Source organism: Sesamum indicum, linkage group LG8, assembly GCF_000512975.1.
Source record: "Sesamum indicum cultivar Zhongzhi No. 13 linkage group LG8, S_indicum_v1.0, whole genome shotgun sequence".
NCBI classification, from domain to species: Eukaryota; Viridiplantae; Streptophyta; class Magnoliopsida; order Lamiales; family Pedaliaceae; genus Sesamum; species Sesamum indicum.
The window spans coordinates 12726107-12740127 of NC_026152.1; the positions used below are offsets into that span (position 1 = coordinate 12726107).

The 14021-nt window shown below is 35.2% G+C and overlaps 2 protein-coding genes across 5 annotated transcripts; one reads left to right on the forward strand and one right to left on the reverse strand.

Annotated features, from left to right (window-relative positions):
* LOC105168426 (ranBP2-type zinc finger protein At1g67325-like) lies at window positions 513-5037 on the forward strand. 2 transcript variants are annotated; one of them, XM_011088501.2, is made up of 10 exons: window positions 513-661; window positions 925-970; window positions 2128-2243; window positions 2915-3188; window positions 3372-3439; window positions 3723-3774; window positions 3862-3971; window positions 4184-4208; window positions 4295-4440; window positions 4702-5020. In XM_011088501.2, the coding sequence occupies exons 1-10, from the start codon at window positions 653-655 to the stop codon at window positions 4702-4704; spliced, it is 849 nt and encodes a 282-aa protein (XP_011086803.1). In that variant the 5' UTR covers window positions 513-652; the 3' UTR covers window positions 4705-5020. The 2 variants fall into 2 exon arrangements, with proteins under 2 accessions (XP_011086803.1, XP_011086804.1); XM_011088502.2 differs by lacking the exon at window positions 2128-2243 and having other exon boundaries at window positions 522-661; window positions 4702-5037.
* On the reverse strand, window positions 8864-12988 carry LOC105168427 (squamosa promoter-binding-like protein 12). 3 transcript variants are annotated; one of them, XM_011088504.1, is made up of 6 exons: window positions 12975-12987; window positions 11388-11432; window positions 10464-11210; window positions 10120-10256; window positions 9321-9584; window positions 8864-9238 (listed from the first exon to the last, which is right to left on the reverse strand). In XM_011088504.1, the coding sequence occupies exons 3-6, from the start codon at window positions 11150-11152 to the stop codon at window positions 8916-8918; spliced, it is 1413 nt and encodes a 470-aa protein (XP_011086806.1). In that variant the 5' UTR covers window positions 11153-11210; window positions 11388-11432; window positions 12975-12987; the 3' UTR covers window positions 8864-8915. The 3 variants fall into 3 exon arrangements, with proteins under 3 accessions (XP_011086806.1, XP_011086808.1, XP_020551644.1); XM_011088506.1 differs by lacking the exon at window positions 11388-11432 and having other exon boundaries at window positions 12975-12988; XM_020695985.1 differs by lacking the exon at window positions 12975-12987 and having other exon boundaries at window positions 11388-11746.

A 14021-nucleotide genomic window follows, 5' to 3' on the forward strand; every position in this document is an offset into this window, starting at 1 on the left:
CGTCACATTAAAAAAAATTCTACTTAAGGGTATTATCATCACAATAAAAAGTGGGTACAATGGTGTTACAGATCGCTATCAGATGCAAAATGTATGTGTTCTTTTTATACTAGCTGTTGTGGCACGATGTTCTGCATGTATATAATAAATATTTTTTTATACTTTAAAAATATTATAAATAAGAGCAAAATATACAAATCGATACATCATTTTATTAGTTAATGTATAATTTGGAAAGTTGAATAAGTTAGTTATCTTATTACTTGAGCGACATTTTTGACTTTATAAAAAATTAGTGTGCCGTGTCAGTATATAGCCCATTTCTTTTTTATATTAGTATAAATTAGTATTGATATATATACATATATTCATTAATATTTCATTAGAAGTTAATTCAAACAAATTAAGTGAAATATAATGTAATCATTAAATTAAATTAAATTAAAAAAGTATGAAATTACGAATAAATATTAAAAACTGCACCCTGAAAATAAAAAGAGAAAACCCTTTAATACTTACTCGCGCAGCTGTGCCTCCCTCTACTTTCTCTCTCTATAATTTGCCTTTCGATTCTCTCTCTTGGGGCCAAACCCTTGGAGCTTAGCGGAAGATATTCTCAAATTTTTCCATTTTTTCCCCTCTGAATTTCTCCATGTCTCAGGTAATTCGAATTTATTGTTTGCGTAATCGGTTTATTCCCCTGAATTTTATTGGATTCAGATTGCATTTTATGGCCATTTATGCGGCTCGATTTTGGCGATTTTCGCCACTGAATGATTCTGAAATGATTAGGAGTTATGTGCTTTTCGAATAAAAAATTTATGTGTTTCTGCTGTGTGTTGATAAATTCAATAGTAAGATCCATGTAGTGAAAATCGTCATTGTTATTAACTTCTGCTGGAATTATTTTTTTGTTAATTTTAGGTTGATAGCAGAAATTCTTCAGCTACTAAACGTGCGAGAACGGATGGTATGTTTTTCATCACCTTTATTTGAAGTGGTTTTATTTTTGTGTCATACATGAAGCTGTTGTTGTGCAAATTATTTTTTTTATTTTTTATTTTTTTCTGTTAATCATATAATGTGTACATTTCTCGTTCAAGTAGAGAGTAAATGTATATGGCTGTGCGCATTTATTGTGTCAACTGCTGACAGAATACCCTGATAATAGATGTTATCTTTTGAAAGATGAAATGCATTTATTGGGTTAAAAAACCAATCCAGGATTGTCTATTTAATTTGGTGGATAGCAGGTTTAGAAACATGGCTAGGAAGTACTATGCAAGGAGCACGTTGGACGCTCAAAATCAAGTTTTCTAGCACAGTAAATGAGTGAAAAGTGGTTGGAATTTGTTCGTGACTAATCTGGCATGTAATATGCTTATTCTGACACTTGGATCATGCATACGTGAAAATATTGAATATTATGCAAAAGTAACATTTTGACTGGTGTGTGACAGTTGTTCACAACTTGTCAACACACCATAAATATGATCATATGTACAACATTACGTTACTGGGCAATTCAACGTTTTAAGTTTTTTTTTTTCTGTGTATAGTTGTTTGGGTCACGAGGCCCAAACTTTTTTGCTTGTTTATCAAACATGTTAAATATGTTTGGACAGGATAGAGATGCTGGTTCGTGTCTAACATTACTTTCATATGGAATCATGACACATCATTCCTTGATATGAATATTCTCCTTTGAAAAACTTGCATATGGAATCATGACACATCATTCTTGTGTTTGTGTTGGAAAATGAATTCACCATTCGGTTTACAGGCAAAGTAATTTCTTATAATCGATGATGATCTTGTATGATGGACCTTCACACATGTAGTTTCCCAGTGGCTAATATCTTGTTCTGTTATTTTCTGTGTTAGTTAAATGATATTTAGATTGGTCTGCACTATAAAAAGTTGCTTTGGTTCTTAATGGTATTTAAGTTTTACTTTAGATACATTGAATAATGACATGATGTTCAAATTGACTAAGTTATGGGAAAGCTCTTAACAGTGATATCAAATTTATCTGCCCCTCCTCTGTAATGTTTGATTGTTTTCTGCGATATATCAGTTCCTGTGACCATTGTTTCTGTCATTTATTTGAGCCTGTTGGGTTTGTAGGTGGTCGTAGGGAAGACGACTGGACCTGTCCTAGCTGTGGAAATGTCAATTTCTCATTTAGAACAACTTGTAATATGCGCAACTGCACTCAGCCTAGGCCTGCTGATCACACCTCTGTAAGAGTTCAAAATATTTAATCATGAGTTTCTGAGAGTTAGCAAGATAAAAAGCTGGCTGTATTCTTTTTCATGAAAATAAGGGGGCGTTTGCAGAAATTTTGGCTTATAAAAAAAGTGAAAAGTTGTAGAGGAGTTGATAGTTTTAGTTGTAGTAAAAGTTGGGAGTGTTTGGAATTAGTATAGGAAAGTTAAAAATAATTAAGTTTTGAGTGTTTGGAAAAAAAGTTGTGGAAAAATCACTTGTTCGTACATTTATTTTGATGCCCACCTCTTAATTAAAAGAAAAAAAAATTTGATGAGGACAAAAATGTCCAAAAACAGCTTCAAAAAAAGTACAGAAATGCCATTAAGCAGTAAAAGCTGGTCCCTTGCTTCTTTCAGCTTATGGCTGAAAACAGCTTAAATTCAGAACAGCAAAAGCAAAAGTCATTTTTCCAAACACATAATTTGAGCTTATTTTTAGTTAAAAGCCCATAATCACTTAAAAAAGGCTCTCCCAAACACCCACTAAGATCAAGAAATTTTAGCTGGGCAATTTTTTGTTACATTATATGCGTTCTGTACTCTATAGGAAGATGTACAGCTGATATTTCCTTTATCGTTTCAAGACTATGAATATTGTCTTGACCTTTGGTTGTTTACTAACTTGAATGACATGTCTATTTCAGAAATCTACAGTCAGACCAATGCAAACACCTCATGGCTACTCATCTGTAGCTCCCTATGTTGGCGCTGGTGCACCCTCCTCAATGTACATGGATATACCTCCTTATGCCTCTTCTTTGTTGAATGGACCGTCTATTCCTCCATATGATATGCCTTTTGCTGGGGGCTCGGCATATCATTACAACTATGGAAATCATCTCTCTGGAGGTAGCCCATACCGGCCCTTGCATTTGGCTGGTCACCCTCCTTATACAAGTGGATCAATGATTGGAAATGGTATTTCTCTTAGTATTTTGTTGGGCACCAATTTAAATATTATAACAACTCAAGTAGTTTCTTAAAATTCATGCTCATTGGTAACTTCCATCTTTAAGATGGTCTCTCCTTTTATATGGCATCTTCAGTTATTGTTATCTTTTAAGCTGATTGGATGTCCCTCGTATGTTTTCCACCTTGTAGGTGGGATGTATGGTGTGCCCCCTCTCATGGATCGCTATGGTCTTGGTTTGCCAATGAGCCCTACCATTGTAAGCTTAAATGTCAAATGTTATGAAGTTACTGTTTACCCTTAGCTCATTCATATGTGTATCTGGTGATCTTTATTGGTAGCTAACATCCTGATCTTGAATTGATGATGGTAAAAACAATAAGTAGTTTTTATGTTCTCATAACCTGTTTGTTCCTAAAAGATTTCACCTCTGTTGTTTCCAGATTATAGAGAAGAATATGTTTCTTTTGCTTACTTGAGAAATGAGTCATTTTATATGTGTGATTCTTTGCTTGATTATAATGGGGTTGTACAAACTGCAGGGTTTGAGACCTGGATTTTTCCCCGAGGATAAATCTCAGAAGAAAGCAGCTGGTATGTGATTCCTTGTGCATCCCTAATCTTATTTCTGACCTGAAGTAGTGTGTTTTATGATTTATCAGTTGTTTTGTATTTTGATAGATGGTACTCGGGGCAATGATTGGTCATGTCCCAAATGCGGCAATGTCAATTTTTCATTTAGAACAGTTTGCAACATGAGGAAGTGTAATACACCTAAGCCTGGACCTCAGGTTTGGATTTCTACCTTTTGGTGTTCTGCAGCTTATTTTTAGATGGTCTCATCATGAACTGTTTGCTATTATATTGGGCCTACTGATGCCAGCATATGTAGTCTTTAGATGCATGTTGAACTGAGTCTATATGTTGGTTTTGCAAGTTTTCTTGACTTCGAACTCTTTAGTCTGAAAGTATATATTCTGAATTGTTTTTATGCTCAATGCAGGGTGCCAAATCAGGCAAGAACTCGTGTAAGTATTATTTACGACTCTTAGTTTTTTTGTCATACCATCAAGCGTTGATTCACACTACTTATGAAATTGTGATTTATAACCAGACATGCCAGAGGGAAGCTGGAAGTGTGATAAATGCAACAACATAAACTATCCTTTCAGGACCAAGTGTAATAGACAGAATTGCGGTGCTGATAAACCTTCTGAGACAAAAAAGTCTCCACAAGAACCAGCTGATGAAAATGATCAGGTCTGTTGTGTGATATTGTTTTGTTTGTCACTTTACTTAAAATTGTTTATTTCTTGTGGTCTTCTGTATTCATGTAACAAAAAGAATTCAGTAAATACCCACAGCTCCAATATGTGTAAGGATTTACATTTCGTGGAAGCATTTCCTGACACTGCTATTCTTTTCTGCCTTTGAGTCTTGAAGTGTTTGCTTGTGCATTTTCTTTTACTTAATTTTCTCTGCTTTCTGTAATCTATTAATTCCCATTGTCTAATGTTCCAGTGAGTATTAGGCATGTTTGAGAAGGTCCAGGGTGTCGTCCAGCATTGCTCAGTCTTGGTGTCTGAAAGTCAGTCATGTCATCATCCTGTTGCAGCGGTTGTCGAGTTACTCTACCTTCCTAGTTGTTGTATTAACTCTAGTGGTTCTTGTGGTCTTTATCCTTATAAAGTTGCATCATGTGTCTGCCAGATTATTCTTGCTAGAATTTGAATTGGTTCTGATTTCTATTTCTAGGATTATGTATTTCCCTATCTCATATTCTAGTGGTGCAATAATTCGCATATGGAGCTATATTCATTTAATCTTCATTTTGGTTTAATTCTCTTTGCTCTTCAAGAGCCTTGTTTCATGGGTCTCTGAAGTCTTCAGATTTCTAAAGCATGCATTTTCTATGTCGGTTGATCGGTTGCAGCAGTAGTAGAAATTGTTGTGACCTGCTGCATAGTTTATAACAATCTTTGGTGTGGAAGTTCTATATTTAGGATCTTCTGGTGGCTTTTTTGAGTTGTTTCCTCAAATCTTGGTTTTGAAATGGTTGTGTTTTTTAGGATCACTACAAGATTCAGATGGTAGTCTCTATTTCTTACTTATATTTTGATGGTGAAAAAGTGCGAAAGTTGTTAGATATCGAGTCTGAGACAAGATGTTAGTGCCAACATCTTACATTGAAAGTTTATTTGCATGTCACTATGATGGAAACTGGGGCATTATTTTATCTGAGTTTGGGGCTTTGCTTGGTAATCATGTGTCTTTGCGTCAGTTGACGTGTTTACTAATTTAGGTGACTTAGCAATATATCTTGAGGTCATGGCATATGGATGTTGAGATTACTGTTAGTCAGAACATGCCACAATCACTATGAATGGCTTATTTGAGTGTGCTCATGCATTGGTTGGTCATTTCCCCCCTCTAGATTGCACCTTCAACATTTTTGGACTTGAAAACTTTCTAATAGTGCCAAGATATTTTTTGTTTACTGAAGTTCTCATTTTAGGGGCATTCATGTCCAGTAAGTATGTGTATAAACGAAGGTAGTTACTAATTTAATGTTCGTAGATGATCGAAATGCATTAAACATATAGAATTGCTATCTGTGCGAAGAAAAGGTCATTAGAACAATGGTCTTATAATAATTGGTGTTGTATTGTGCATGTTGCTGATGCATGTTTACTTCCTTTTAGTACCTTTGCCTGCTGATATCCCTAGGCATGCAAAATTTCCAGGATTGGATTTTCTGCTGCAAATTATATTGCATGTCCTATTGCAGTTAACTAGAGTTGGCGGATGGGTGGGTTGGGTTTAAATGAATTGGGTCGTCTAATATTGGTTCAAATGTATAGATAAAAAATGAATCGGATTGGAAATTTGTTTGTTTGGGTGATTGTGTTCCATACGAAAAGAATCCAATATGGGTATGCTAGTTATTAACAAGTTATGTGAGTAGTTATGATGTTAAATATTATATGAATTATTATACCTATATAATTAATGTTTGCAAATATTGCACCGGCCGCGCAGAAGCAACAAGTTTGTTAAATGTGTGGTGAACTGACTCAATTGAACTTTTTTGACCGGAAATTTTGAGTTTGTATTCAATTTAATTTTGATTTACCATACCAAATACTGAAATGTTTACGAAATTGTTATGTACATATTTTTATATGTTGCCTAATATCATATTATTTATGGTGTTTTGCCTACGGAGAAAATAAAATAATCAATAATATAATTATGATTTATAATATTTAAGTAACTATTTACTATTTTTAATAAAAATTTTGAATTTCTGAAATAGCAAACTAAGCACCCCAAAAGTATTTAGTTGCTGCCAAAGTTTAACTGAATTGGGTTCAGCATTTGGCATGGTAATCTGGCATAATAATTTTTTTTATTTATATCTTGGTTGGCTTTTGTTGAATGAACACCCTAAGGAGTAATAATGACGATTAGGGTAAAGGAGTAAAGAACATTTTCGTCTTTATAATTTTGGTTTGAATTCATTTTGGTTATTTATCTTTGACAATATTATTTTTGGTCTTTTATCTATCAATTTTCTATAAATTTGGTCATTTAGTCTAATTTGACTCTTTTGTCCTTTTGATAATAAAGGCTAATAGTCTTTTCTAATGTTCTAATTTTAATATAAATGAATATTTTTTTTCAATAAATCTAGACTCGTATTTTATTCTAGGCGAGCATTAGTTATAAAATGCAAAATGAATGGATATGTATGGACTAAAATTGCTTTTGAAAAGTTATGTAAGGGTAAAATTGTTCGAAATTAGTTGAAGGGACTAAAATTGGGTAATTTTGAAAGTTACCGGATTAAAACTAAAACGGATAAATTTAAAGAACTATAATTAATAGCAAACAAAATTAAAAGACTAAATAAATAATTTTTTCTAGGGTGTAAATTACAACAACCTTTCCAACTTTCTTGACGTTTAGTATAACTATGAATATCCTTTCGTTGTTTAAAAAATTGCGAATACTTCTTTGACATTAATGATCGTTTAACATTATCCTATTTCGTTAGTCTTTGTTAGGTTTTCATCTATTTTTTGTGTTGAATTAACAAAAAAAAAAATTCTTGTGGATTAGGAATTATAATTTTATTTATTTATTTAATTTTTTTATTTTTTATTGATAAAGTGGATATTTTTTTTATAATTTTTTCATCCATTCCGTTCAATTTGTTTATAAATTTGTAATTTGTGTTTTTAAAAAAATATAGTAAGGATATTGTTAATAATTTTATATTTTTATTTAAAGATTATATAATTTTATCAAATATAAGAATATATTTATTATTTTTTAAACAATAAAGGGTTTTTGTAATTAAGCAAAACTTCACAAACGTAGTTATAATTTACCTTTATAATGAACAGAAGTTCGGGCAATTTTAATTTCTGTTTATCACACATATGTCAAAGGGATAAATCTGAAGAGAAGATGGCAGAGTGTCCAATGGTGGAGTCAGCTAGAATGGCTAAGATCGAATGTTACTACCGTATAACATGTGTTTAAATTCTTGCTAAGATTTTTATGAAAGTTTGTTGGTTCCAGTCAGTTCAAGTTTGGTTCTTGACGATAGTGAGTCGTTTATAAGAGTTTTGGCCGACACACATGGTATAAGTACAATCATCTCAAATGGGTTTGCGGAATGTTACTCTACTCTTCTGCTTCTGTAATGGGAAAAAATAAAAAAGGGACAAAAACAGAAAATAGAGGCTACGGATATCGTATTCACAACCCACCACTGGACTAACTCTTTGTTGCATACCCCTCTGGTGTGCGTTGAAACGTTTCAAGCATAATCATAGCCGTCTCGGCTAGTATCGATACCTATAACGTTGTATGGTAGCCCAATAGGCAGATGGAGGCTGGCCTGGTTTCCTCATGCGTGTGGTTGCTACTAGTTTCTATAATCACCTACAGAGATTGATAGTAACTTTTTTGCCATTTAATGCCCCTTCGGAATTCCTTGTGATAGATGTGACCTTGAAGTCTTTTTTAATTGGTCTTGACAGTGAAAAAATCCTATGAAGGAATTGTTCTTGTTGTTCTTGTAAAAAATTGAAGAAATTTTATATTGGTTAGAATCTGGAAGAAAGTGTTGGGTCTGGAAGAAAAAGGGAAGAACTAAGCTGATAATGCGCAATCGAAAGTATGCAGCCATGGCTATGACCTTGAGCTTGTCGCTGACTCGGGGTAATGCTCATATATTCAGACATGTTTACCTGCATCTCATCACCACCGCAACATGAGGTTTAACAATCCACCGAATATGACAATCTGAATAACAATGGTGATGCATAATCACACAATGACATTTCAGTGTATGACTATCAATGAAGATGTCTACTGGAATGAGATCAGAGATTACAACTACCGTATCAAAATATGTTTTTTAAGTGAACACAAGCATGCAAAATGCATCAATCAATATGTCCCAAGACAAACAAACAACTCTGAACTGAAAACAAGATCGCTCCAGAACAAAGTTTTGTTCAAATGGGCTGCAGGTGAATATTATTAGACTCCTGCAGGATCGTGACAGCTCCATGAACCATGTACCAGAATAAAACCAGTGCTTTAGTGACCAACTTAATCATCGACATCCTTTGCAATAAGTCAATATCTATTTTCCCTCCAATTAACCTTACACGATTGTTAAGTGTTAATACATATTCTTTAACATGGTTTTTCGATTGTCAGTTTAACATGTTAGAATAGAAGTCAGGTTCGTATGGTGTTTTGAGGAGCTGGACTTCCTGAAAATTACTGTTTGTGGCCACGCGAGGCTGAGTTGGTTGATGTCCAGTAAGCCAGAACTGTGAAGAAGAGAGCGGGACACCTTCTGGGGTTGCATGCATCATAGGCTGAGCCACATTGGTACCTTGTTCGTGCATTTGATCATGTACAGGCATCGATTCTGGTCCACATGAACCCCACGAGTTACTTGACAGAAGAGAGAGAGCACGGCGATACTCCGGTGCTGCATCTAAGTGGGAACACGTTAGGGGTCCCTTGGAACCTGGAAAGTCAAAGAGTGAGATATTCACACAAGAGTATCCAAACATGCCAGTACTCAGGTTAGCTCCTGAAGCAGAACCAACCTGGATTCAGAATTGTGGGCATGGAGCTTTTCGACGCGAAAACACCATTGGCAGCAGTGCCATGCATATTGATGACATGCGGCAGTTTGACGCCTCGCATATGCATTTGCTCGTCAGTACCTCCATCTCCATTCGACTTCAAAGGATACCCTTTTGTTAGGGTGAACTCGGAGTTGCTGGTGCTATTCCATGTGCTATTAGCAGGATTTTTGGAGTTAATAACTGGAGCATCATTCAACAAAAAACTAATTTGTGGCCTTCCCTCTGCATGTGTTAAAGGAAAATAATCAGAACTATCAATGTATCAGGCTTAGACTAACTTTTTGGTGGAAAGTAAAGAAAGCCGCCACTATCAAATTCTTTGTCTCCTATTCTAATCACTCTTTACCCCTTACTTTTTTAGTTTTCAGTGTCAGATTGTTCTTGTTGTTTTATCTGGGGGTGGAAAAATATGAGGAAAGCCGAACTTACAATGGTAGGTAAAAGCAGGTTAGCTAAAAATAAACTACTGCCCATGTGACACAACTGCTTTCAAGATCAAACTATTTGCTGATATTATGATGGTAGTTTAAAGATAAACTACTTTCCATGTTTACCACCACTGAACAAAACTATATGAAATAGATAAATCTGCAGTCAAGCTAGTCATGTAAGCTCAAATGTAAACATTGAAGCATGCATTGCATTTATGCCTATTCCACAGTGATAGTGGGGTATCCAGAAAGATGTACTTCCATAGTGATAGTGGGGCATCCAGCAAGAGTAAACAATATTAAGGAGTTAAATTTAAACATAGTACCATAAAATGGTGATGAGAGCCTTGTCGAATTAAACTGGATAGCTTCCTGCTGTGGCTTCCGGCGTCGTGCATTATGATCAGATAGTCTTCTTCGACAACTGCGCTTCTTTTCGTCAAATTCAGACAAGCTATGGAACCTTCAAGCAACAATTTACGGAGGAATAAATCTTTGAGAATCTTCCAAACTGGCTAAGAGCATGTGCATGAATGGAACATTGTGCAGTTATAAGTAGGTCATCTTGGAATTATAGTTGGCCAATGAAATTTAGAGTCAGATGTATGCTATCAGATGACAAGCAGCTACATGTAATTTCACACGTATGGTTCTTTTTGTAGAACATTACCTGCTACACTGTTGGCAAAACCGCCGTTCAATGCCTCCAACAACAACCTTTGGGCATTTGGAATGACTATCACAAACTCTATGCTTTCTGTGATATTCTTTAGCTGTTGAAAGATCAATATTGCATCCCTCAACTACACAGCGTGGTATAGGAAGATTTTGACCCAATGACTTAGTTTTCTTCAGTGGAGTAGCAGAAGGAGTAGGCATCACAGGAAGAGGTGCAGTCTTAACATTGCCTCCAGCACCGCTATTCTCAAAATATGTCCGCTTTCCAAGTTTCAGACCAATCAACGGTTCCACAGAGCCAATGGAAGCATCCAGAGGTGGAGAAGTTCCAGAAACATGAGCTCCTTTCATTTCCTTCTTCTTGCTAAAATTTCCTGAAAAGCCCTGAAATGTTATCAGGCTAAAGTTGGCGTTTTGCATGCCATCCTTTGTCGAGGAGTCAGTAGAAGCCGATATCGAGCTCTTAGCTGAAGAAACATGCCCACCATCTGAGTCAGAAGCACCACTATTCCCACCACCTGCCGAGAGATTGAAGGATCCAGCATCAATTTGTCCATCATCAACAATTGTCCAGTCTGCTAGTTGCAGCTTCTTGGGACTTTCCATTGCTTTTGAACCAAACCCAAGAAAGTTTTCCCAGTCCCACTTTGAATTCCACTCCATCTCAGCAAAATGGCTCATTAATGGACTTTCTTAAATCTCCTTTTCCCCGCAATGCATCATAAACTAGGCACTGGATCTGCAAAGTGTAAAATCAAGAAACCCAAAACATGCTTAGATAGGAGAAAGTACGACAGTAGAGAAGCATTTCGACATGTCAAGCACACAGTATTCAGGTACAAGTCATCTAGAAGGATCAACTGACAAGGAGAGCTTATGCAATCAAAGTGCTCAAGAAATTATCGGAAACCATTACCTTGGAGATATGAGAAGTAGTCAACCCATGGAGAAGCTACAATCCCTGATACGTGAAGTCAGAAAATCACAAAGTGGAAATTAACACACTTTTTTTACAAAAACACAGGTGCAGATCAACTCATCACCACAAGAACACAGTACTCAAGCCTCCATTCCACAATTCAAAAATAAGCAAAAATACCTACACACCCAGAAGTCAATTAAATATCAAAGGAAAGCAGAGCAACAAAAACCCATTCATCACCAAAAAAGTTCAAGTCAATCAAGATTTCTACAGCACAGAATTTCAGATTCTTCTCTTATGAATTCTCCAAAAAGATGTCCAACACGACTTCCTACCAGAGACTAAACTAATTCTCCAGTAACAGAGTCAATATTTATCATACCATGTAATTCAAGGAAGAGCATTTCTTTCTTATTTCCTGGCAAGAAAAGAATGTGAAAAACAATACTATATTCCCCCTCTCTCCAGCCCTCTTTACATAGCAGGTCGGATAACTGAAAATAGATTTTTACTATTTTACTGCTCACTATTTAACCACCCTTTTTTGAGAACAATCAAATCTCTCCTTTTTCTCTTTCTTTTTGCTCTTTATACGTTTACCAAAAACTGGTGTTTTTAACTGGTCACTTCTTTCCTGTAAAGGATACAGCAATCAACAGGGATGAGCATGACTACGATTTCATATATATACATACTCTTTTACAGAAAAGAAAGGCCTCCATTTGTCAGTTTCAATGACTTTGACACCAACTCCAAAATAAAGAGTAACACAATAAACTATGAATTTTCACAGTTCCTTGGTCCAAAAATGTTTATCAAGAACAGCACACCACTGAAAATCTATATTTATTTGCTTCAGAATTTTCACCCTTTGATCGATGGTTAAAAAATGAAAAAGAAAAGAAATATAATAGAAAAGCCCATGGTGGTTGATGGGGCAGTTATGGTTCCCCATTTAGGATTCTTTATTGGAATCAACAAAACTTTTCCCCCCAGAGCAACAAAGAAAATGTTTTCCCTTCTCCAAGAGAAAATCAAGAATAGGAAAAACGAAAGCACACCGCTGACGACGTCGCTTTGCCCATCCTCAATGACGTGGTAACACCTCAGACCACAACACCCCAACCCCCAAGCCCAATCCCAGGCAAAAAAAGGAAAAAGAAAAAAAAGAATATTTGCAGAGGCAAAAGAAGTAGAGAGAGAAAGAGCATCAATTTCCAAAGCGGAAAGCTTTCGCCCTTCCCATCTCCTTCAGACATTTTGGGAAACTTTACAGCTACTAATCCCCCGTTACTGGAAAAGACTTACCTCTGCTGCTTCTCCAAAAATAGCAAGCACAACAACAACTACCACATCCCTAACCCAGCCCTTCATTAATTAGCTCTTACTTTCCCCCAGCTGAAAACCATCTCCCCTTTCGGAACAAGTAATCATTAGAGCAGCACAGAGTTAGTTAATCCGACAGCAAAACATATGATTAAACAACCAAAAAAAAAAAACAGACAGAAGGATGATCAAACGACAGAAAAGGGCGAAATCAGTTGATAAGGAGAGAGAGAGAGAGAGAGAGAGGCAGCTTACCAATGCGATTAAAGGGGCTGGGCTGCTCTATACTTGATTAGCTCTTTTATTAGCATTTACTTCTTTATATTTAATTTCTGCAGCTCTCATTTCATTGCAGAAATATAATATAATACTTTGATAATTTAAATTTCTCAATGATTCATGTATGTAACTCATGCCTTTTTAATGCCCCCCCAACACAAAAAAATTAAAAGAATGGGATTCATTTAAATCATGGGTTTTTAGTTTGGTTTGTTTGGGACAATAATACCTCGATTTCAAGCTGTGATTGCATAATATCTCATCAATGAAAAAGAGATAGGATGATATGGAATTAAAATATAATGATATTAGTTGATGCTGGTAATATGCGGTACATTTTTATGTGTGTGTAACTTTTAAAATATTTATTTATAATTTTTAAATCAAATAAAAATTTTGCAGGTGACGAAGTACTTATATAGTATTGAAGCGGGGAAATGTATGAGAAAATAATAATAAAAAGATTAAATACCAAAAAGTTGTTAAGTAAGACTATGACATCAGACTCAACTCTAATTGATTGTAATACAATACAAACAGTAATGGCGATTAAAAAGTTGCTCGTGCGCTCTTCAAAAAAAATATTTCTTGTGTGAATAGGTCCCGCTCGAGAGTTTTGGACTTGGGTTTCTACAAGCATTTTGAGAAGAAGATTTGCAAAAATACATTAAGACTCCGACAATCAAGTTAATAAATAATCGTAAAAATGATAAAAACGAATAGTGATGGAAATAAATGTGTTGATCATCAACTCCTGATAGCATTTGAACCTTGGTAGAAAGAGAAGTACGAGATATTGCATTTTCATGTTTTCTGTTTTCTCTTTTATAAAACGTTTTAATTATGGAGCTTTTCACTAGTCCATGTAGGTTGCTTAGTTAGCATGTAATAATAGAAGATATTTTTTGAGAAAGCACCTATTTAAGGAAGTTCGATGACTATAGTTTTTCACTTTGTGATATATATTACTCAGCAATTTATGAAATCAATGGCTTCCTCTTTAATTTTCAAACCAGGGCCTTT

Bases quoted from the DNA above. Each gene is read 5' to 3' on its own strand.
- LOC105168426 (XM_011088501.2), top strand. The intron at 2,244-2,914 runs GTAAGAGTTCAA...TGTCTATTTCAG, and splicing joins GGCCTGCTGATCACACCTCT to AAATCTACAGTCAGACCAAT. The intron at 3,775-3,861 runs GTATGTGATTCC...GTATTTTGATAG, and splicing joins ATCTCAGAAGAAAGCAGCTG to ATGGTACTCGGGGCAATGAT.
- LOC105168427 (XM_011088506.1), bottom strand. From the start codon at position 11,152: ATGAGCCATTTTGCTGAGATGGAGTGGAATTCAAAGTGGGACTGGGAA. The intron at 10,257-10,463 runs GTAATGTTCTAC...TGTTGCTTGAAG, and splicing joins TTTTGCCAACAGTGTAGCAG to GTTCCATAGCTTGTCTGAAT. The intron at 9,239-9,320 runs GTTGGTTCTGCT...TTGACTTTCCAG, and splicing joins GCCCACAATTCTGAATCCAG to GTTCCAAGGGACCCCTAACG.